General features: G+C 40.3%; 1 protein-coding gene across 6 annotated transcripts in view; it reads left to right on the top strand.

Moving 5' to 3' along the window:
* LOC143161327 (BEN domain-containing protein 5) overlaps positions 1-24,052 on the top strand; it is a 987,131-nt gene that overhangs the window by 593,396 nt on the left and 369,683 nt on the right. The window contains exons 1-3 of one of the 6 annotated variants that reach the window (XM_076340240.1): positions 4,762-5,123; positions 19,088-19,221; positions 20,847-21,216. The exons of 2 other annotated variants lie outside the window; for them this stretch is intronic. In XM_076340240.1, coding sequence (XP_076196355.1) covers positions 4,907-5,123; positions 19,088-19,221; positions 20,847-21,216 — 721 coding nt within the window. In that variant the 5' untranslated portion in view covers positions 4,762-4,906. Of the gene's footprint in view, positions 1-4,761; positions 5,124-19,087; positions 19,222-20,846; positions 21,223-24,052 lie in introns of those variants that run through there. 3 more of the 6 variants (XM_076340239.1, XM_076340242.1, XM_076340241.1) reach the window with 3 other exon arrangements.

Consider the following 24,052-nt stretch of genomic DNA (forward strand, 5'->3'; position numbering starts at 1 on the left):
GGCACACATTCTTGAAGGGTTGCCAGTCCCAGATCTATCCATTGCATAGCCTGCCAGAATGGGAAAGATAAGTATCTTACAGACCAGTATCCACAGCAACAGACACTGGAATTTAATCTTTTCAATACATATAAAAACCCAAAGAAAATAATTACTTTTTCATTTTCCAGTTTTATAATAGTAATAATGACCTTTAGGTCAGGAATTTTCAGCAGTTAATGACTGTCTGGCTTTTTCTTTGACCCTTGGTTTCTCCAGCCAGTCATTAACAGTGAGGAAAGTGCCTTCTCCAGTGGTCACTTTGGCTTAATCATTACCTTTTCATGCTACACAATATACCAGCTGGGAAATAAGTGTCTCCTATGCGAATGGATCCATAAAGTGTTCCTTAGGTTTCATTTATTTGAAAGAATATTCTGTTAGGACGTGAGAGTTTAATGCAAAAGATGATTGAGTATTATCCTCAGCCCCAAGAAAGGCTAGATCACTCTCAGGAATTGGGACTAAATAGCTTTGCAGCGATGCCCTTCCTCTTCTAAGGATGGCTTAAGGCCATAGATTTCAAAAGATTAAATTTTAAGAATTTATCTATGTAATCTAGGTTCCCATACTATTCTCTTGGTATTGGAGTGCTTCGGAAATCATATGTGGGCACAAATATTTTCTCGTCCATCTTCTAGGATCATACAGTAACTGGACTTTTTTTTTTTATTTTTACATGTAATCATTGTGATGCTGAAAGCAAGAGTGTGTCTTGAGAGTTAAAAATTATTTAAAAATCTAAAGGGGAACAACCCTCTGGAATGCCTGCCCTGCTCTGTTTGTCTAGCTAGTAGATTCTCCCCTTCCAACCACCCTCTCTATCTCAAAACACCTAGAAGCTATATATGACTGTTCAGAGGAAGATTCATTTATACCTGGAAATTACTTTATCTTGCACTTTATGATAAGATAAAAAATGAGATACTATGGAATGGAGGTATCTTCTGACCACCCTATTGATCGTATTCTTGGTAAAAATTAACCAGATTGTGAGTCGATTGTACGCGTGTACATACATAAACCTTTGAACAGTCTTCAGTTCTTGTGCATTATTTGAATTATTCTTTAAGCTTTATGACTTTAAATGCCATTGTTAAAATACAGTGTTACCTAAAAAAATTGTGAATATATCTTTCCTCAGCTTGAAGGAAAGAGCTTGACAACAACTGTGTAAGAACTGCAATACTTGGAGGATAAATAAATTCACAAGAAAACAATAATGTTTTCTAAACCACATATTGAATGTGCAGGGATTCCTAGCAGTAGACCAGTGTACTGTTATTTCCGAGTAGTCAGGTAGTAGTGAAACCCCTCCACTTGAATGGTAAAACAAAACGGGAATTTTTTCATCAGTAGATTTAAAATCAATACGGTGTCCCTTGAGGGTTTGGTATTAAACATGGAAGTAACGTGACTGATGAGTCTAATTTTAATGTTTTGCTGTGAAAGAGATTTAGCACCTGCTTAACTATTATTGGTACTATTAGCTTTTCATTTTATATGTTTAAGTGAAAATACAGAGTGCACATCAAAACAGCAGGCATCAGCTTTTGCTTTAACACTTTTTTTACTTTTCAAGAAAAATACAGGTAGTGTTCCAGGAAACAGCCACTCAGGAGCCCCAGAAGGGCTGGGACTGTGCTTTGTGGTTTCCTGACTCTTGGAGTGACACTTTTACTTTTTAAGCTGAGTCTTCATTTGTATTTTGAAAGTATGACAATCTACTTCTCAGCAGGGTTGTGTTGTTTCTAAAAGGCTGGACTTGCTAGAGGATTTAAATCTGGTGAGGATCCAGTAATTCCCTTAGCAATGAGTTTTAAAATCTACACCTTTAAAATAGCCTTACATCTTTAAACCTCAAGCTAACCTCAGTGTTAAAACAGCTGGCTAACCATTAGTAGCAATGGGAAAGGTCCAAATGAAAGGAGTGACAGTACTTGTGTGTTTCATTCTGTGCTTAAATGGGTCTTTTCCTCAGCTTCACGGCTAACCAGTGCAGATTATTTATAGGTTTTAAAGCCAGAAATTAACACTGTTCCTTGTAGACAGAAGAGAAATGTACGGGATCATTATTAATTCTTTAGCATTATAATGCCTTCTGGCTCAATGTCTGTGCTAGGGACCAAGTGTAAACACACATTTATCATCCCGACCCTTAATCTGTTCCCAAAAATGTCCTTCAGTGGAGAACAGTGAAACAGCCTTTCTAAAGGATCTGAGACCTTTTTTTGTTGCCGATACAAAAATCTTTACAGCCTTTGCTGTAATTGAACCTTCAAATGTAAAATGTTGCAAATACCAGTTTAGAGTGTTCCTTTTAAAAAAAAAAACAAAACCAAAAACCAACCCCTCCCTACCCCCCACTATGACACTAGTTGGCTTCACATGAAGTCTTTCAGTTTTCTTTCACTGGGGCAAATTACCCAGGCCTCCTTGGTACCTGAAGAGATCTTTCCCCTTCCAAGTCAACCTAATTTCTGAGTCTTTAGCTTCCCTTCGTTTCCCCTGTTATTTCCAGTTTCTCCATTTTTCTGTGTTCCTTTCCCTCGACAGCAGTCTTAGATGTTGCTAATAGAATTCAGCTGCAGAGGAAATATAATCCTGGTAACAGTCAGTGTACCAAATCCCTCGCTAGCCACTGAACTTAGTGGGACAAAATTGTCCTTCACGTAATTTTAACAGTGTCCACGGAGTAATTCCAGCTATCAGTCTGTCCTGTCACCTTTCTGCAGCTCCTTTTACCTCCATTGTAACATGAGGTAGAAGAGATAGCAGCGCTACAGCAGCTGGTATTGTTTGATCAGCAACACAATCTCTGCTGGAATTTCATTTCCCTTGCAGCCTAGCTACTAGAATACATACTTTGTAGCAGACTTATATTTGCCTGTAATTACATACCAGTTTGGCAATACTTTACTGTTAACATAAAGTACTGCCATTTAAATCTCCAATCTTAAACTGAAGTATTTGCAAAACTCTGTAATGACTAAAATAATAAAGCTGCCATTATTGTACAGGAAGTTTACAGCTTGTTACCGAACTACTTACATCGGCTTAACCACACCTGTATGCATTCCTTATGTTTTCATGTGTTGCTTAAGGGACAGAGACAGACTTCTGCTGGACATAACTGTAGGTTTCTGATACTTGTACAGAATGGGTGAGGTTGGAAGGGACCTCTGGAGGTCATCTTGTCCGGCCCCCTGCTCAAGCACGGCCACCGGGAACAGGTTGCCCAGGACGACGTCCAGATGGTTTTTGAGTTATCTCCAAGGATGGAAACTCCATAATCTCTTTGGGCAACCTGTGCCAGTGGTCAGTCAAAACTTTACTTCAGGTTTTCCAGCTTGTGGTCTGTTCCCATGTACTAAAAAGTGTGTAAAAGATAACTAGGAAAAACAAGTTCAGTGTGGTTAAACTCAGTGTGATGGGTATAGATAGTACGGCAAAGGCTTAGGGATATGCAAACCAGAAAAGATAATACATTTTGGTTTCATTTTGTGTTGGCTTTTTGCAAACAGAAAACCAGTGATGCCCCTCTCTTGTTATTACTCATTCTGCGATTTTTTTTTTTTTTTGCCTTTAAACGATTCTCCATGTATTATTGTTTTGCTCCTAAGACTGATTGCGTAAAACAGACCTCGGCATTGGAAACTTGGGCAAGAGTTTGCTGTGAACCATAATCAATGTTGCCACATTATTCCTTTTTCTTACAGGAAGCTCAAAGCGTCCATAGTCTGTATGTACACATCTCCAAAAGCTTGGGAATTTGTGCTAAAAATGGCACGGTCTCTAGCCCTTGTTCTTACACACCCACACAGAAATTCTCAACTCTCCGCGTTGTTTTGGGGGAGGGCAGGGAAGCTTTGAGTTCTTCCAGCGGTCACCATTGAGTGCAGGTGGTTCTGCATTAGCCTGAAGACCTTCAGGTGAAAACGGATGTTCAGATTCTATTGATACTTGGCAGATGAGCGTGCGGTTCTGTGTTGTTTTGTTTGGCCGTGAAGGGTCTGGTCTCCTCTCCACACGTGACCATAGCCTCTCATGGGTCCCTCCTACCCCTTCTCTCTGCACTCGCTGGCACTGCCCCGGCCTAGGAGCAGACAGCCCTGTGTCACACCTCCACAGAGGCGGGAGAAGGCCTGTTTCTCTGGAACAGGTGTAAGGAGTTTTTAACTTGGAAAAAGAGTTTCCCGGGGCCTTTAAACTGGGGACAAGTTTGAGCAACGGAGCCCAGAGGGTAAATGCCTCTGCCAGGATGCTGTCAGCCCGCCAGGCCCAGCAACGCCATCGCCCAGGCCGAGGGGCGGGAGCCGTCCCTCTGACACAGGTGCCTGGCAAATACGAACCGACACCCCGTCCAGCCGTACCCTCGAAAGCCTCTCGGACGGAGGCACCTGCCCGCCCCGCCTCGCCGCCCGCGCCAACACCCTCCGCGGCGGAGGTGCGAGACCGCTCCCGGGGAGCCGGGGCAGGCCCGGGCCTGCCGGGCGGCGAGCTGATGCGAGCCCGCGCCCCGCCGAGGGGCCGGGACACGCCCGGGGCCGCCGGAAGGGGTGTTTCCGCATGGGCCCCGGGCGGGCCGAGGCGGGGGAGCCGGGCGGGGGCTGCGCCGGGCGGGGGCCGCGCCTCCCGCGGCCCGCCGCCACCCGGCCCCGGCCCCCACCCGCCCCTCGCCGCGCGGCAGCCCGACTCGCGTCGCTCCGCGTTGGATTGCTCGTGTCTGCCCGGAGCTGGCGGCTGCCCGGCTGGCGGCGCGGCCAGGCGAGCTCAGCCGAGCGCAGAGGCGGATTTTGAGGAACAATAACAGAGCGGGGAGCGCGGGACCGGCGCGGCCGCCCCGCCCGCCCGCCGCCGCCGCACCATGTACGCCTTTGTGCGGTTCCTGGAGGACAACGTCTGCTACGCGCTGCCCGTCTCCTGCGTGCAGGACTTCAGCCCCACGTCCCAGCTCGACTTCGACAACCAGAAGGTCTACACGGTGTACCGCAACCCCGAGGAGGCGGAGGAGGACGACGAGAGCCCCGGCGAGTGGGGCGACCGCCTGCTGCTCCACAAGGCCCAGATCCTGGCGCTGGCAGGTGAGGGCGGGCCGGGCCGGGCAGCGGGGGAAGGGGGGGGCGGGGGGGGCGGGCCAGGGGAAGCCCCAAATGCCGCCCCCTCCCCGCTGGGGTGGGGGAGGGAGGGAGAGGGGGGAGGGGAGGGGGCGGCATCGCGCCGACACATGCTCAGAGCCCGGGCGGCACATGGCGGGCGGGGGGGCGCGGTGAGGCGGGAGGACGGAGATGCCGGGGGGGGGGGAAGCTTCTCCCACCCCCTCCCGCAGCACCGCGGGGCCTGGGCGACCCCAGGCCCGAGGAGGGCTCGCTGGGGGTGGTGGTGGGGGTCCCACGGGGCGGCTACTCCCGGCCGGGCAGCGCCGCGCTCCTGCGTGAACTCTCAGGCGTGGTGCTTCTCCGGAGCTGTTTCCAAAATAACCGTGAGCCCCTGGTAGTACCCATCGTTACACCGCGGCGGGGATGAAATCAGAAACTTAAAAAAAAAAAAAAAAAAAAAAAAAAAGTTAAGGCTTTCACACACAGTGTATTTATAGTGCATGGAGTCATTATACACCTTTGCAGTTTGGCGGCGTTTTGCCAAATTAGAGGGGTACTGTTTTATATCCACTTTGTTAGTTTAAGTGACTTCACAAATTGGAAGGCAATAGTGGAACCAGACCTTTAGATACTATGCTTGTTAAGCTTGGTTTTGCTACATTTGGTTTGTTTCATGTTTAACTTAAGAATGTCTCTCTAGCTGAGAGGATCAGTGAAAGTGTATATTAAGAAATAAACCCGTATTTTGGCCATTTAAATGAGTTCAGCCCTTGCGAGATAGTGCTTCTGCTATGTGTCCCCCCCCAAATCACAACTCTGGCAGCATGTTGCCTTGAAGACTTTCTGTAGTTTCCTTGCATCCACAGAAAATGCACTGCCATAGTCAGAATTGACATAGAAAAGAAGTTTGCTGTTGTTTGTAGCAAATTGCTGGCTAGCGCAGACTTGCCCAATAGGGTATTGAACGACGGCAGTGACCATTTGAAATGTCAGTCTGGGTAGCAAAGAGGACATTGGGTTCTGATCCTGACTTTTCCACTTGGGGAGAAATACTGGTTATGTCTGTTTCCCCAAATATGGAATGGGCTTAAACTCTGCTGTCTTGTATTGAGTTCTAAGAAGGCAACGCTGAGTTCTGATCTCTAAACAGAGTGACTTGGTGTTAAAGTCACGTAAAACTAGTACTTTTTAATTTTATTTTTAATTTTTAAAATAACAGTTCCTAAACAAGTTCAGCCCATTTGGTCCCTGACTTGGTGACTTTTACCATTATCCTGTTTCCAGTAGTGGCCATAAACAGATGCCTGGAAAGAACAAGAAACAGGCAAACGTGCATGTTGTTTCCCTGTAAAGCTTTTCCAATTTCTGAATATTTGCAACTCCAGCAGTTCAGGAGAACTAATGAGGTAGTGGGAGAATCCACTCCTCTGGTAGGCTAAGTTTTTGTTGTCCTATGCCAGCCTGTGTTTTGTCTGTTCTGTCTATAACAGAGGAGAATTGGTATATGAAGTATTTCTTACAAGTTACCCATCACATCCTTGGAAGACAGCAGTGTCAGCGTTCAGGGTTTGCTTGGCCTCTTCTCAAAGGCATCCCAGTTTGGACTTCACCTTCCTCTTTCTCAATGGGGAACTGCAGCAGCAGTCCCCTTTCTGTTTCTCATGTTCATCTCAACATAACTAAAGTGTTTCAGATAAATATTTAGTAATAGGCGTTTTGCTCACATGTTGAGCCTACCACGTTGCCTCAGTTTTCCAGCAGAAAGTGCACCTACTTTCTCAATTCCCTTGTTCCAGGCAGAGTCTGTATGTACCTAAGAGAAGTGTTCTTCTGTACACTTTTCCTTTGTTTCATCTCTCTTGAACCAGAACAAACCAACATACGCTGTTTCCTCCAGAGAACAAGACTTGTTACCTGTGTTAGTGTTTTACACTAATTGCTCCCCAGAGATTTGAATTTCTACAGGAAATTTTCCTGCTGAGCCAGGAACCCACAGAAACATACAGCTACCTGTATCACATCTCAATATATCTGACTAGATCTGTAATTTGCATGCTTGGAAAACTTCTCACCTGAACACCAAATGAATCCTTACTTCTGTTCTTCTTTCCACCCTGCATCATGTAAAAATACCATAATTGAATTAATCCCTTGTATACAACATATGTTTACTTACTTTTAAGGTTGTCACTTTCTCCCCAGAGTTTTTAATATTGGTGTTTGGTTTTATTATGGTTGAACTCTTGGAGAGAAAAGTTGATGTTACACGAAGACATCTTAGCACAATTTTCAGTTTATAGTGACCAACTCTATTTTTACAGATTATGATACTTTTTATGGCAAACATTACAAGTCTGATGTTATGCAAACTGCTTATTTAGTTTAAAAATAATTTTACAAGTCTGCAGTAACGTTTCGCATACTAGTATAGGAGTTTGTTATAAAGGATTCCAGCCTACCTTAGTAGTAACGTAAATAATCTGTATAAAGTTGCTTTTGTATGTAAAATATACATAGTAAGTTGATTTTGAATTTTTGGAAGGAACCCTTGCCTGCACAAATTAGTACATCAGTGACTTTAAGGATTTACTGCTTTGATCCAAGGATTCCCCGTTAGGAACAGGCTTCAGGACCAAAGTCATGGTACAAATATTATATTAAACAAACAACAAAAAAGAATAAGGGGGGAAAAAAGTCACCTTTTTTTGAGCCTGCACAGTATTCTTACATTTTGAATGGTGCCCAGTTTTCATACACTGATTTAACAAGGCTGCTCAAGTAAGCAAAGTTGTACCTATTTATATATATTTCATGATCAAACACTGTCCGTGCAGTGGGAGTTAATCATAGTCTGAGGAACAGATCCACTTGCTTTTCCTTTCTAGTGACCTAAAAAAAGGAAGGAGTAGAGGAAGAACACAGATACAAGACCCATATTAGCATCACGATTTTTTCTTTTGAAAAAAGTTTTTCCTTTCCTGTTTTGTTTAAAGAAATTTAGATACTTTTCAAACTTTTACCCTTATAAAGTAGGAGTTCACACAGGGATAAATACACATTCATGCCCATAGTACAAAGTTTTATTGGAGCATTGGTTGTGTAAAGAGTTCATGAAACAATTGTCCTCATTTGAGAGAGTCTGGAAGCAATTCTTTGATCCTTTGTAGCAAGGTTGGATGGTTGTAAGCCTCTACACTTGTGAGGAATATTATTGTTGCTGCAGAGGAGAGAGCACTGCTGTAAAGGTATCACAAATTTAAAAAGAAAAAAAAAAAAGAGGGAAGTAAGTTGGGCATGCTCAGAGCATCAGGTAATTGTAATAGACTTGGTATGTTGAGGAGATAAATACTGTCATCTTTTGAATACTTCAGTAAGAAGTAACATAGTAGAATTACAGTGGAGCGATAGATGAACTCTGAGCAGCTGTACACTTTTCTTGTGTCTGTGTGCATATGGTTGGGAACTGCTGATGGTGGTATATGTTGGTCTGGGAACCTTTGACCTTTTTCAAAAGCTAGCCAAAGACTAGGGCTCAAACCAGACAGGTTAACACCCAACTAAGACAGGTCTAGACCTTCAAGCCATAGAAGGCATATTAAAATGAATGTTTTGTGCCATAACAAGTTCAGCATTTGGTTAACAGGCAACTGATGTTATGTAGTAACAAAGGAATAATTTTATTTACCTCTTGAATGGAAAATATAGCTCAGCAGACTAGAGTTTCACTATACAGCAGCTTTTTGAGGTGGCATGTTAACTGGTCTATCTCGTTGAGAATACAAAAACAGTGGACGGCTTTTCAGGAAGAGTTTGAGTCTGTCTTTCTGATCATCCACACCCTTCCTTTCTTCTTTTCTGTCCACTCCTCAAAATGCTGAAAAGCTGTTTTTTCTGGACCCTCTTCTTGAAATATGTGTGCCACTTGCAACGTTTTCACGTTTATCCAATGTAGTCATGAGCAGAATTTTGTCTATAAGCATAGAAGCATAGAATCATTAAGGTTGGAAGAGACCTCTAAGATCATCGAGTCCAACCGTCAACCCAACACCACCATGTCCACTAAACCATGTCCGTAAGTGCCGCATCTACACGTCTTTTAAACACCTCCAGGGATGGTGACTCAACCGCTTCCCTGGGCAGCCTGTTCCAATGTTTGCGCACCTTATAGGAGCTAGCATGATCCTTGGGTGACCCTGTTGGAGCCTCTTCTTGCTTTGCAAAGTGATGAGTATTAGGTGGAATGAACTGAGGTTCAGAGACTTTTTAAAGTTCACTACTTCGGGCTACATTTGTTAATAAGTTAATAGTGACTATCTTCTTATTGGAGGCATTCTTTCCTGACTACAAGAAATAATTGTTCTCTCTAGCTGCTGCCCTCAACATTTCCCACCCACACAACTGTATCAAATGCATCTCCATCAGATTCTCACAGCAATTCCCTAGCTGCCACAGCAGACACGTTAATACCTGTGTGCATCCATATTCTTTCTTGCCCCTTTATAAAATGTTATGCTCCACTTCTTACTAAAATAGGTTAGGTGATTTTTTTTTTTAAATCTTCAAAAGCCTGTACAGCTCATGGTGAGGTAGTTTGCTGTGTATTTCAGAAAGATGTAAAATATCTGTTCCCAGAACAATTCTAAATGAAATGATTCTAGGACTAAGCTTTGAGTAAGGTTGAGGGTGGATACACACTAAGAAGTTGAAGCAGGTTTCTTCGATATGGATAGGTGATGGAGGAAAGACCTCATACATGTTCTTGATATAATCCACTTTCTCAAGTGCTGGAATAGGTGAAAATTGACAAGATGAAATCTTGGATTATATCAAGAATATACAAAATTCGGGTCAGGAAGTGGTCTTGATGTATATAACATTAACGTGAAGGTTTTACTGGTATTTCTGTAGTCTTGTGCATCTTTGTGCATTTTTTCCCCGTGTTCTATTCAGACAGCTTGGGGAATTGGAGTACCTAGAGCATAGGTCATACCTGTAGCCACTCTCTACACATGCTCCATCCCATGTTCATACATAGCCCACATGTTGCATTTCCTTTCCCAGGGCAGCCTGTAGACTGAATGAACTATTGTGGTAGGGACAGCATTTGCTAACTCTTTGTTCCTAGAAAGCTCTAGGTCTGTTCCCTATCATGATGTGCAACTCGTATGGTGTGTGACAGGGACCTGGGGAGAAATGGCACCAGGAAAAAAAAAACAAAAAACCTGCAACTGCTTCTTGGGTGATCCCAAGTGTTGCCCTGAGTAAAGAAGCACCAGGAGGAGACTGAAGGAAACCTTCCAGTAGTGGTTCCACACAGACTCTTTTTAATTTGTTTGATTCTTCCTGGGATAGTTCTGGAGTACCTGTGGACGAGCTTGTATGTCGCTGCCCTTGAGCAGCAAGTCCAGCTCTTCCTAACTGTGCTATCTACCTGCTGTACCTGTGCATCAGGTCTTCCCGTGCGAATGGCCCTCTGTGGTCATTGAGAGAAAGTAAGCTCAGCAGGTTAGGCAGTGCTGAAGTAACCGTGTTCAAAATACGATGTTGTTGTTTTGGGTTTTTTTTCACTTTCTACTGTGATATTTGAAGCGCGTGGCCTACTTTGTCAGATGCTTAACTGGCATACTACTGCTGTGTTACCTTTTCACCAGGTTAAAGATCTGGCTGTATGCAGAGGTTTACCAAATCATTTTGTGTAACAAAGTAACTACATCACACTCTTAAATATAGTCCTGAATACAAGCGTGGCAGTATTCATAAAGAATATTTAAAGCTAAATTTCACATTCATTTTGTGTTTGATCCATTTCTGGTTTATTTCTAACTCTTCTAAGATGAAGGGTGGGGTTTTTTTTCCCTTCTTCTTAATTCTACTGTAGGAGCATATCTGAGATATGAAGGGCTTATACGAAGGCACAATTTTGGGGTTTTTTGTGTCATTTCTGTTTTTTCAGCATTGAAGTCTTAATATGGCACATTCATGCAAAGCTTAAATGGCAGCAGCAAAAAAATTTTGGAACTTTTAAAACTGTAGCTGGTAAGTAGTGGCTTGGAGTAACCCTTATGATAGTGGTGATGGTTATATGTCATCATCAGGATAAAGTGCCAGTAAAAAGGAATTAAAAAGCTGGGATTAATCTGTGCAAGAAGATTTTACCCTTATATTTAGTTTTCTCTTTTCCTGTATCACTGTGCTTATTCTGGAAAGAAATATCTTTTTTTTTTTTTTTTTTTTTTGGTCTTAAACCCTTCTCAACTGACCTGCTTGTTCCTCGGTCACATTTGCTTTTTGCTTCATCCTAACAGTCAGAAGTCACTTACTTATTTTTGCTTCATCCTAACAGTCAGAAGTCACTTACTTATTTTTATGACATAAAGACATACAGGTGACCTACACTGTTGTTATTTCTCTTCGTCTTAGTACATATGTTGAACCACATAACACCAGTTATGCTTGTAGACGTTGTGTAAGCTTAACTGTGATACAACAAAAGTATGAATTTCAGGATTTTAATAAAATTGACTTCAGAGATAGTGTGGTTATGGTAGCTATGGTAACTAACACTTACTAATTAAAATATGCTAAAATTTGCAGGGGAGTGAAAAGGGGAAAAAAATGTAAGTTAATGTTTTTGTTTTCGTAATTTAACAGTAAAACATTTTTTTTCCCAGTGGATTGCCGAAATGCCAGACAGTCAATTATTTGCTTTTTTTGAAGAAACCCTTCAAAAATAGTAGAGGCTGAACCACATTGTAATTTTTGTATGTAAACTAAAAAATGCATAAATCTACCCACTATTTCCATAGCAAGCTCATTCCTTGGGCACAGATAGGTGCGGAGGCTTCCTGGAGTGTTCCCTGTAGGCTGCTGCTTTATCTGCTGAATAGCTGGTAGGCAATATCTCCGTGGCGTTGTGGCCTTTGTGATCATGAAATCATAATCAGGGTTTCGTCCTATGATACTTTTACAGTATCATACAGACTGACCGGTCAGGGCAGCCAGATTGACAAATTGTAGTTGTTATTGAGATTGATGATCTGTTTAAATGAACTTTTGAACTTTTAAAGAAAGAAATAGCTTTTATTATAAATAGTTTTTTGTAAAATATTTATCATGTTCAAACTTCTGAAAAATAATTCCCATAGTTGAGTTTCATATGCAGGTACAGAGGAAAGATTTAAAAGACAGCAGTTTAACATCCTACTTGTTTTGAGTGTTTCTTCTTTTGAATTTAATGGTAATATTGTATTATTGTATTTGTTTCAGAAAGGATTAAGAGAGTTGTTCCATAATAGCTATAATCCTTTGTGTTCGACGTGTTCAGAGTATTGTACAAATATTAACATCTTCACAACACTTCAGTGGGGTAGATGGGGCGGTGAGATGGAAAGGTTGAGTTTTTCAAGGTCAGTATTTAAGTAAATACTTGATCCAGGATTAAAACTGTCCTCCGTCTTGTAAAGAGCATGATTTCCTGTTTCTCGGCATAATGTCTTTTCTTTACTGATCTTCCAGCTCCATCAGTTTCTACTGCAGACAAACACTCTTCTAATACCACTAAAAGTTAAATGGAAGGGAGAGTTTTGCTGACAAAGAATAAAAGAATAATAATTATTTCTAGCAGAGTTTTAGTTTTGAGCCATGTTGCTTTTTTTTAGTTATTTTTGAAGAGACTTTGTATTAACTTTTGAGTTAAGAAATAGATTTCATGTTAATAATGGAAAATAAGAAAGAAGATACATTTAAGTTTTTCTTGCAGCACAGGTCTGACTTACATCTGGGCTGATGCTCAGATGAGACAGAACGTAGGGATAGAAGTTGTTTATATAATCTGTCCTTTGCTTTTGTAGGAGTTTGGCTCCTTAATCTTTCTTTCCGATCTTTGGAGCCTTTGTACAAAACAGGTGTGGCTTTCTCTCCATCATCAGTGACTAGTCTTGATTCAGGCTTCTGGCACATCATCCTTCTTACCCATCATCTCTAAACCTGTCAAGCGGTAGTTTAAGACCTTTCTATCTTGCCTTTTCCCATTTTGATTAAGAATTATTTTCACTCTGTTTCCTATTTTTTACACTTAATTGAAATTCACTTCACAAGATTTAACAGCCTTTTTGGCCAGTTCCTCAAGAGCATGTCTTCACCTTCATGTGCTTATTGGCCCTGCCTGTCACAGTGCTACTTGATATGTTGTTCTTCCCTGACTTCTTTGCTCGCTCTTCGTTCTGAAGACTTTCTTCTAGTCACTTGTTTGTGTGTTTATTGTCATCTTCTCTTTCTGGGGAAGTGCTGCAGGGCTGTTTAGTTCTTAAATTTTTGAGGGTGGTACTAGCCCAGATGATGGCAACTCTCAGCTCTACCTTTTTATTCCTAACTTTTCTCACTTAAATTTGTTGTCAGCTTCCTTTTCTGACATTCTTAGGTAGAAATCTTTCTTTTAGCTTATGCTTAGGATGGCCCAACATATTTTCTCACCATTTTTGTCTGTTTCTCTTGATTTTAGAGTGGGGAGGGGAAATAATCTTTTCTGTCATTCCCAATCCAAAGTCTTGCTGTCTTTATTCGTCTTCGTCTGCTTTGTTGCTTACACCCAGCCCCACCTTTCTGTCCAACTAAATATACTTCATGTAGTGTTTTCACTGTGCCCTATGTTTATTTCTGTAATCTCTTTTTCTCTGTCCTTCCAACAAAGCTCTCCGAGTCTGCAAAAAAAATGCAAAACAATATACTGAATTACACTATCCAAATCCTGAATTGGCTGTGCCAGCACCCGGTTGAACACTCCTTTGCAAACAACCCCTCCTTTTAGCTGCAACAAGTTCGGTGGTGCCTGTCCTCTTCAAATAACTGTCGCATTTTTGCTGCTGTTTGTTATCCTATGTTGTCTGTTACTGCCATTCTGAGTTTCTTCTCCTTTGGTAGTGGTCTTAATCTCAGTGTACTACTAGCTGAGAGATGTTTTTTTATGAGACGAGTTTTTCTTCCTCTGTATCCTGAGTATCTTCTGAGCCTGCAGGATTGTTACATTTTCCAAAATCTCTTCTGTTCTTCCTGTTAAAGTCTTTCTTCAATGATTGCATTAAATTAGCTAAGAAAGTAATTTCTAATTCTTTTTTTTCCAGTTTCAAATAAACTAGGTGTGGGTTTTTTTGGTTTTGGTTGGTTTTTTTTTTTTTTTGTACTATCATGCTGTTTTCTTTCTCAGTTACAGCAACATTAATTATTGTTTATTTGTGTTTAAGCGGCACTTAGGAATCCATGCCTTGTCATGCTTGGTGTGTGTATTTGCTTTGAAGCACCAAGTATGCCTTTGTTTGTGGGGTTTTTGCTTTGGTTCTTCAGTGTCTTTTACTTTATGAACTGCAACTGATGCACAACCTGCCAAGGCAGGTGATGTTCTCTGCTCTGTAGAAGCAACCTGGCTAAATCAGTAGCGAAGCAGTTCAGTGCAGCAGTGTGGGAGGAATTTTGTACAGGTGTTGCCCATATGTGTTGGGTATATGCCTGGAAATGGGAAGGGTGATAGTAAATTTTTTCATCTGTCAGTATATCATTTTTCACAAGGGGTGGAATTTTTTTGAAGGCTTAGGGGAAGGACGAATTTTGCTCAAGGTTCTTTCATTTTATTATTGTAAGATTTATAGCATTGCCAAGCCCCTTATTTGGACTGATCCCAGACCTGCCATCCCTCATCCATTTGGAGTGCACAGCGCTCTTCCTGTATTTTTCCAGCTTTTACTCCAAAGGTGGAAAAAAAATCAGCATTTGAACTATTTTTTGAAGGGATTAGTTTGTTCAGTCCTTACTTCTAAATTAGAAAGTAAGGAATGTTTTAAGGAGGCTTTGAGATTTCCATAGCTTTATTCTACATCCCACGATAGGGTTTGCAATTTTAGAGCACTAACATATTTTTACTTGAATTTAACCAACTCACTTCCTGCCCTGTCAAAGTCGCTTTGTCTGCCTCAGTTCCCTGCTGCTCTAGACTTAAAGGTATTACCTTTTGGCCTGGATCCACCCATCCTGACACTGAAACGAAGGCCTGACTGAGGAAAACATTCCAGGAACAGTTTATCCTTTTCTAGTTGATACGGATTCTCTAATGTAGGGTTGCTTTTTTGGCTTTTCTTTCAGTACTGCTGAGGCCACATGTCTTCCCAGCCACTCTGAAACGTCTCAGCAGTTCAGTTTCTTCTTACTACCTGAACAACTTTGGTAGATGGCCGTATGGTGAGAGATACTATCATGTGCATTGGCTCTTGAGCTCCGTACTTCAGTACCTTGTGGAGTTGACTGGCAAGGTCTCTCCAAGTCTGGCCTTTTCCTGGAGTGCAGTTATTCCAGCATGCTTTATTCTGTATATTGAATCACAGAGTACCATGTTCTCTGGCTACTGTGCACAAAAGCAATTTTTCCTAATTTACATGTGTCTTCCAGAATGTCCCTTCTTAAAGGACAGAGGGCATCAATGTTGTCCGTTCTTGTATCGGGCTTCTACCCTGTGTATTACTTGTGTTACAAGTACCTAATTAGGTGTGTTAAGTGCTAGTTCTCAGTAGCCGGTATCACTGAACCACTTATGCCATGTATAGGAAAAACAATGGACACAACTTTATGACAATCTGATCATGGCCATCTAAGGGAAGGTATAACTTTTAACTTCTAGAAAGATTAAAATGACTGGGGACAAAGTCCGGACAAATGCCCTCTTAGCATGTTCTGTAGCTTCAGGCACTGAATTGCAGCTTGTCCAGCCGTTTGGTTCATATCCTGGTTTTCTTCTAGCTCAAAATTGTGCGTGTTTTGCTTTTTGCTGGATTCTTCTTTTGTACCTGTCTTTTGTAGGCTGGCACAACAACAGACAGAGAGTCCTAAGAAGAACTGCTCTAATGCACGTTTATGTTTCTCCTACCCCTCCCCCGGTCTCCTCTCACTCCCTCCCACCCCTTCCCAAATTCCATTAATATTTACAGAACAAGAGCCAGTACTCCAGCATTAGCCTCAAATTCAGAATGAGATTTTTCTGGCTCTATCTGCAGCTAATGTAGAAGACAACAGAGGTTAGAAATGCACTTTAAAAAAAAAGAAAAACAAAAGGCCTTTTCATTTCCAACACACTAGATGAATTGTGTTAGGTATAAATAGGCCTACAAAAAGCAGAACACATGTAAGAAAATATTATATGTATTGTTGTTGGAAGGCAGAGGAACATAAAATTATTTGCTCATTGACTAAATTAAAAATTCCTAAGCTTTAACTTATATGAACTCATTTTCACCATTGTTTCTTCAAATTTTGTGTGGGGAGAAAAGAGTTCCTTTCTTCAACTTACTGATTCATTTACAGGATAAGCAGTAAAATCAAAAAGTCAAATGAAAAGATTTGCCAAACATGAGAGAGAACTGTGTTGATAGTTACACACTGATAATGTATAAACTAAGCATTTGTAAGGAGGTATATAAGTAAACTTTTACGTTCAGTCCACCAGTGAAGTTTTGCAAACATAGATTTCATAGGCAAACTGAGAAATTGGGAGGGGAGTGGAGAGAATGAAGAATTCAGATAATTTGCATTGTTTTATTTGACCCCAGACTAAGTATTTTCTTTCATTTCTGTTGTTCAGTGCATGAAATGTGTTCATAACCTTTCTAAATTGAGTCAAAAGTAAAAAGCCAAAATCAAAAGATAAATATTTCTGTTCTTCCAAATTGTTTTTATTTTAATGTTGTTTTATTTGTTGGAAAGTATTTGCTGACTTCCACTGTGGCCTGCACATGCACTTACTCCTCTCTGACCCCTTTCCATGAGTGTTTCAAGACTTGCTTTTCCCTGGCCATGGGAAGGATGGCTGGTGTCCATTTCCAGTTTGCATGGGGTTCTGGCTACTGGTGACCTCAGCTAGTTGCCAGCAGACAATTTTTTTAACTATGTGAAGTAATTGGATTGTGTTCATGTTGTTGTGAGGCCAAGGGTTATTTCGGAGCATAGAAACTGATCTGCATTCTTTAAATGTAGAAGGAGTTAATCTGCACGTTCTGTGGAAGATGATTTGGCAAAGCAGTCTAGAGAAGCTGGCTCTGCAGTATGCATGTGCTGCTCTTCCTCTAAGGAATTGTGAGAACATACTTTAGCAAAGGATTCCTCAGTCTATTGGATACCCCAAAATACATAGTCACAGGAAAAGTTTTTTTGTTTGTTTCATTCAATATGGATTTATTTATTCTTAAATTTCTGTCCTTCCAAGAAGACAGGAATACCCATCAGTCTGTCCTTTAGTCTGTAAATTTGTATTTTTTTTTTTTTTTAAGAAGGGCTCTCGTATTTTCCTCTCCGCTCTCTCACAGTAGAATTGGGTTATTTCACTTTTCTGATGAACCTATGTTTTCCAGATAAATGAAAACTTAGGGGTTTATTTTTCAAAACTGAAACAGTTGGATTGCCTTTTTGTTTTACTGGGATAAGCATCCGTGATGCTCTGGGGAATGGAGAATGATCTAAAATAAGCCTAGCTGGTTTTTGTTGTTTATCTGTTTCTTTCTGCATCTGTCTTAGTATTTATTGCTACCATCTGCATTTCATTTCAGGTTGTCTAATGTCTTACTCTGCATGTTCTGTGCCTGTTCTCTTTACATAGCCTTGGGCTGTAATATCACCATTTGCCTACAAGAGATCCATTTCTATCTGTAACAAAATGAATTGCATTTCATCTGTGTAATTCATTTCTAATGAATGCCTTGCTCCTCATTAAACAGTGATTTACCTTTGTTTCCCTTTTCTACACTGTCAACGCTAACCATTTTGAGGTCCTGTGGAGAGATACTAATTTGAGAAAGCAAAAGTCAATGCAACTAAGCACTCACAAATGCCATCCTCATTGGCACTTTCAAAAATATTCATGGGACACTTTGTGAAATACAGTTTGCAGGTGGATAAGAAGACTCAAAATGTTTTCTTATTCATAAGCTTTCAATGTACAAAGACAACACTTCAGAGTTTAAATGCATTTCTCCTTGTCAATGTCTTGAACAGGTAGCCAAGCTTGTGAATTTTTTAAGACCTTGTCTGCTCTGCAAGAATTTTATGATCACAGGCACGTTTGGGGAGACTATGCTCTTGATTCCCTGTCCCCTCTGCGCCTTTTCAGGAATATTAAAATACTTCAAACTTATTTTCAGAATAATGTTTTGAAATACTTAATTTTGAGATATGTTAGAATGTTTCAGACTTGAAAATATTTTACTTCAATTTTTTATGAGATTCAAAGATTAATATAGCCATTTATTGGCTTTGTGTATCTAAAGGAAAAGGATTAGTACCATTAACTAATGAAACAGGGGTTGTATAGTAATTTTGTTACAGATTTGGTCCATATGCAACTTTTCTGTAATGCCCTTTCAACCTATCCTGCAGCATCCCCTTTTCTAGCCCTGCACTTTGCAGAACAGCAGAATCTGCCGTGTGTGCAAATAGATCTGTACTGATGATAGATAATGGTTAGAATATAGGATGAGTTACCAAGTTTACTTTCACTTTAAACCTAAGCAGAATTTGAACTGCAGCAACAGATTATGAATAAGAAAATACTGTTGGTAAACGTAATTTAAAGCAATACAGATGGTTTTTAGGAAGTGCTTTTATTTACAGCATCTTTAACTCTTATTTTAGTGATAGTACAAGCTACTCATTGACGCTTTTGATCGCTCACATGAATTTAGCTTGGCATTTTACAATATTTATTCTTGTGTTTGGCCAGATTGATCCCCTGTTGAAACTCTAGAATTGTCAGTGGGCATCAGTTGAGTTACACCATGGATTAGTTTGATCATACTGTTATGAGGGGATTGAAGCATGGGAGGTTTTTTTTTTTAACTGGTCTTGCCTAAGTCATGTAGTATTTGGAAGTAAGAACGCTGATTAATGTAACAAAATTTTATTTTTAATATACATTTTAGAGGACAAAACTGACCTTGAGAACAGTGTGATGCAGAAGAAAATTAAAATCCCCAAACTCTCTCTCAATCACGTAGAAGAAGCTGGGGAGGTTACAGATTATGGGGAAGAAGATGTGGAGCTTAGACACAGTAAGGTACTGAAGTCTTTCCTTTTTTTTTTTTCCTTTTTTTTTTTTTTTAAGTGCTTGGGGCATATACAGACGTCATAGCTTAAGAATCCCAGGCCTGCTTTTGATCCCCTTAAAACACTGTGTTTGGTGAAATTGGGTCAAATTCTGTGGGGGGGTGGGGTACGGGTTTTCAAAACCTGATTTATGTGCAATCGAACATTTTCTTGTTTATACCGTCTGCACAGTTTAACTGCCATTTGAGATTTTTAGAACAATGCTTTAAAAGTCACCAGTTACATGAATGTCGAGCAGCTGTTCTCAGTGGCACTTGTGACCTATCGCGCGCTGCTTGTTTGGAGTTCGAAGGGGTGCTCTGAGACTTCCCAACTACAGCAGTGGGTGAGAAGACAAATTGATAGGATTGCATCCCGCCATTATAACTGCCAGTTGCCTTTCTAGGTCCAGATGCCAGAAACCCACTAAGTAAATGTATTTATTTTTTGATACCAAATGATTCTTTAAAAGTCTGCCAACCTTCAGAATAAAATACTGTTCTGTGGCTTCATGTGTTTTGCAGCTGCAGGAATGATACTAGTACATTTCTTTATGGTGGGCCAGCTTTTTTTTTGTTTGGTTTTTTTTTTTCCATTTTTGGAACACGCGTGGAGCAGGCGTAACATCAAATAATCTCATTTTCTGCCACATTACTCATGGATATTGTGGTATGGGAATTGATAGTGTCAGCTTCTTGTCTCCTAACCTATGAGCTACGTTTGCTTTCCTTGCAGTTGCTTGGAAGTTCAAATGCTTTTTCCATATTTGGCCAATAAAATGTAGTGACTTTAACCCGTACTGTCACATTTTAATACCAGTATCCAGGCCCCAGAAAACAGGTGTGCTTTAATTTTTAGGGTTTGTGCAGACGACTGAAGGTAAATTTCTGCTGAGAGTTCAAAGGAGATGAAGCCTCTGCAATGCAGTACTACTATAGAAGGAATCAGTTGATCAGGAAGATGAGACTGGATGATATATTCTGTCTCCAACTTCTGTGTTTTCAATTCCCTTTTAACATTTGCTGATAGTGTTAACTCAGTCATTTGCATTAGGCAGTTGGGTGAATGTGCTAGAGGAATAGTCAGAGAAGGTTTTGCCTCCCAAAGTGTGGGAAGGACAAGCCCTCTGTTCACAAAACAGCTTTGTACGGTATGCTGCTTTCATCTGATGTCATTACAGGCGACAAACGTAGCATGTAGTTGCTTCTTTCTCTTACTTATCAGAAAATCAATTGCTGTCGGAAATCTAAATGCTAGGGGTAAACTTTAAAGGAAGAGAGATCGAGATCCACTTTTTTTTGAAAAAGGAATTAATTATCTTTGTATATGGAATCAAGTGATAATCACTCAGCTTGCAAGTGTTGCACAAATGCGGAAAGAAAGGCCTTTAACTGCCTCAGAAGTTTGTATATACATTTAGCTGAATTACGTGTGCATGATAGTTATGATGTATATCTACAAGAATCCGTTAGGCAAAGTATTTTTGCAGGCAGGCTTTGTTGTGCTTTTTTTGGAAAACAAGAATATTAACGGTTCCCAATTTGTATTACATCTTACTGCTCTCCTAATTTATTTATTTTTTATTGTAACATGCAGAGACAAGATGGGAGGAAACAAAGTGAAGGTACACACAAAAGCATTGAAGCAGTTGTTGCTCGCCTTGAGAAACAGAATGGGATGAGCCTCAGTAATACTTCCAGCCCTGAGGAGGCTTTTATGGAGACTTCGGAAAGCATGAACAACATGGACGATGCTGTAGTTCCTCGGATTCTGTATGAAGAATTACTGAGGAGTTACCAACAGCAACAAGAAGAAATGAGACACATTCAACAGGAGCTTGAGAGAACACGGAGACAGCTTGTGCAACAGGCAAAGAAGCTAAAGGAGTATGGGGCACTCGTGTCAGAAATGAAAGAGCTCAGAGACTTGAACAGGAGACTCCAGGATGTACTGCTTCTAAGACTAGGTAGTGGTAAGTGCCGGACTTAAATGGGACTAGTTTTAATGAATTTTGCAAGTGTGATCAATAGTAATGGAAACGTATTTGAAGAATAGCAGTGGTTGTTAAACTGGACATTGAATGTTAAAAGGGTTTTCTGCTATGGCTGTACAATATGTGTTGAATTTGTATGCTATGTACGTCTGGGTTTTCTTTAATGATAGTAGAGATCTTTGTGCTGGTATGGTTCAATCAGAGTTCCGTTTTAAGTAGCTGTATTTTAAAGAGTCTCTGACCTTCCAGTATATGCTGAAAAAGATAATAAAGCGTCATCTGCAAAATAAACCAATATGTTCCAGTTTAAAAAGAAAAAAAAAGAAAGAAAAGGCAGTGGAATGAATATTTGGGCTAAAACTATTTTATTCTTTTCAGTTAGGGATTTTGTTTATTGTTATGTGACTGTTACCTTCCGTTTTTCTGCCCCCTCTTCCCTTTAGTAGCTCATTAGAATGTGATATATTCCTGAACTTCGTAGCAGTGGCTTTAAACAGCCGTGCTGTTTGAAAAAATAATGGATTGTTGACGAATAATTAAAAAAGCTTTTTATATTAGTGTCCCGTTTATCAGCACTTGTTACAAAATGCAGGTTTGTGTAATTTGGATTTAAATTTTAAATATCGTGAGTCAGTTGCTCATTTGTTTTGGTTTATAACAATTATTTAACCATTGTGTTGGAATAAATGGGAAAAAAGACAAAATAAAAAGTTCATCCTTTTCATTGAAGATGATACCCTTGGAATACCTTCAAATATTTTACTAATTTATATTTATTTGCTATTAGAATGTGGTACTGCTATGTTGAAGATTTGCTCAGTGACTGAAACTTGGTTAAAATTTGTGCATCCAAACTTAGCATGCTGTTTCTTATGTCTGCCTTTGTGTATCTGGAAACTTAATTTTTGCATGTAAATTGGATATTGGCTCTTCTACTTGACTTGAACGAGTGCATGTAATTTGCATGTGGGTCTGAGTTACATTCACGTACAAACCTGAACCCGAGAGAGCATGCGCCTGTGCTGTAGCATGTGTTAAGGTGTGCCCGCAGGTTTGGAGCCAGGCTCTCGAAGTAGCATCTGATGATTTAAACTGGGTGTTTGGTTGTGAATGCTCGTCATTGTTACACTGTGCATAATTAAAATGTCATTACTTATTATAAACATTCTAGTTAACTTTTTAAATAAAATTAAATAGGCAAAGTTTCCACAGTCTGAAAAACACGATGTGGTGGGCAGTAGATTCCTCTGAGCTTTCTAAAATTTTCCTTGGATGGAAAGATGTTTCTTCATCTGCAAGTAGTTAGCTGGAATTTATGTGAATGGAGCACCAGCCAGATGTTAGTAGGCAATGGGGCTGAACAGCGTAAAATACCAATTTAGTTGGTAGACTTGACAGCAATTTGAGTGGTGAGACCAGCAATGAAATGAAGACAGCTTCTGAATTCTGTCTCATTTCTTTCACTTTAAGAAAGAAGGGATGCATTTTTTACTTGAGCTGAATCAAGAAAGCTTAGAAGGAAAAAAAAAAAACAAACCAACAACAAAACACCCAAAACCTCTTGGAAAAAATGTTGGATCTTCTCTAAATACTGGACTTGAATTTCCATTGTATCAGCCTGGCACCTGCTTTACAACTGAAAATAAATCTCGATTACATTGAAGACAAGTTCTTTTAGTTTAATCACATACCTGGACAAATATGAATTATACATAACAACATCAGATTTTTTTGGAAGTTACTACTTGTATGGAACTTTCCACAGATGATAAAGGTAGAATTTGGCCCTATGGGCTGTGTCCTTCACAGGGTGTGTGTTTCCTAAGACTCGGTGTATCAACCACTGATAACTTGCCTTTCCTTGTAGCCTCATTCACAGTTGAGAAACAAACAGATTCTAGAAAGATCAGTACAAAATTTATGAATGATTAGAAAGGGAGACATCTTCAGCAAATTATAAATTAGGGAGTCTGATGATAGTATGAAAAAGTGCTACTTTTAATCAAGAAACAGATATGTAAAGACTTCTTTAGTCTTCCTTACTTTTCCAGCTTATAAATGAGGTATGTTTGGGTATGTGAATAATCTGTGAAAATTGTTCGGAAAATGGATTACATCCCAAATTCATCTTCAGTTGTTGCAGCAATCTCTTAAACCTAGGGTTTCAAATTACGTGTAATTTATGTTATGCTGCACTTCTAGCAGGCTGGACTTAATGCAAACTAATTGCATTTCTGTTTCACCTTAGAGACTTCTGATTTCTTTGCATGAGATGACAGCTGTTTTGTGCTGATGAATTGCAGCTGTGGGAAACGCGTGCCTGTTGCCATTTTAAACTTGCAGATCAAATATAGAACAGCCTCTTGAGCTAATGTTCAGTCAAGTATTCAGTCTCCTAATTTACCATCACTGTGTTGCTTTCAGCGAGAAGCTAGAAGTCAATGTATTCTGCTTTAGACCTAGGCCTTCATCTCTGTTACTGAACTCAAGCTGCTCTTGTGGGAAGAGTGAGGTTCTTAATCTTCCACATGGTGACACTGAATCGCTCTTTGTTTTAAAAGAGCCTTGAAAGCAGATGTGGCAAATGACAGTAGTGAAATCAGTACTGATCCATGGGGATATATTGAAGCTTCTTTATGATTTCGATACGCTGTTGCCCAACAGATCCCTTCCTGGAGGAGGCAGGTGTTTGACCAGGGCTCTAGGGACCAAAGCAGTGGGGGAACACGATGACTGTTGTGGAAGAGGTTATGGTATCCCCTGCCTAAGCTCCCTGAAGAATGTGTGCAATGAAAGCCTCTTTTTCCTT

This window comes from Aptenodytes patagonicus, chromosome 5 (genome assembly GCF_965638725.1).
Source record: "Aptenodytes patagonicus chromosome 5, bAptPat1.pri.cur, whole genome shotgun sequence".
Taxonomy (NCBI): Eukaryota; Metazoa; Chordata; class Aves; order Sphenisciformes; family Spheniscidae; genus Aptenodytes; species Aptenodytes patagonicus.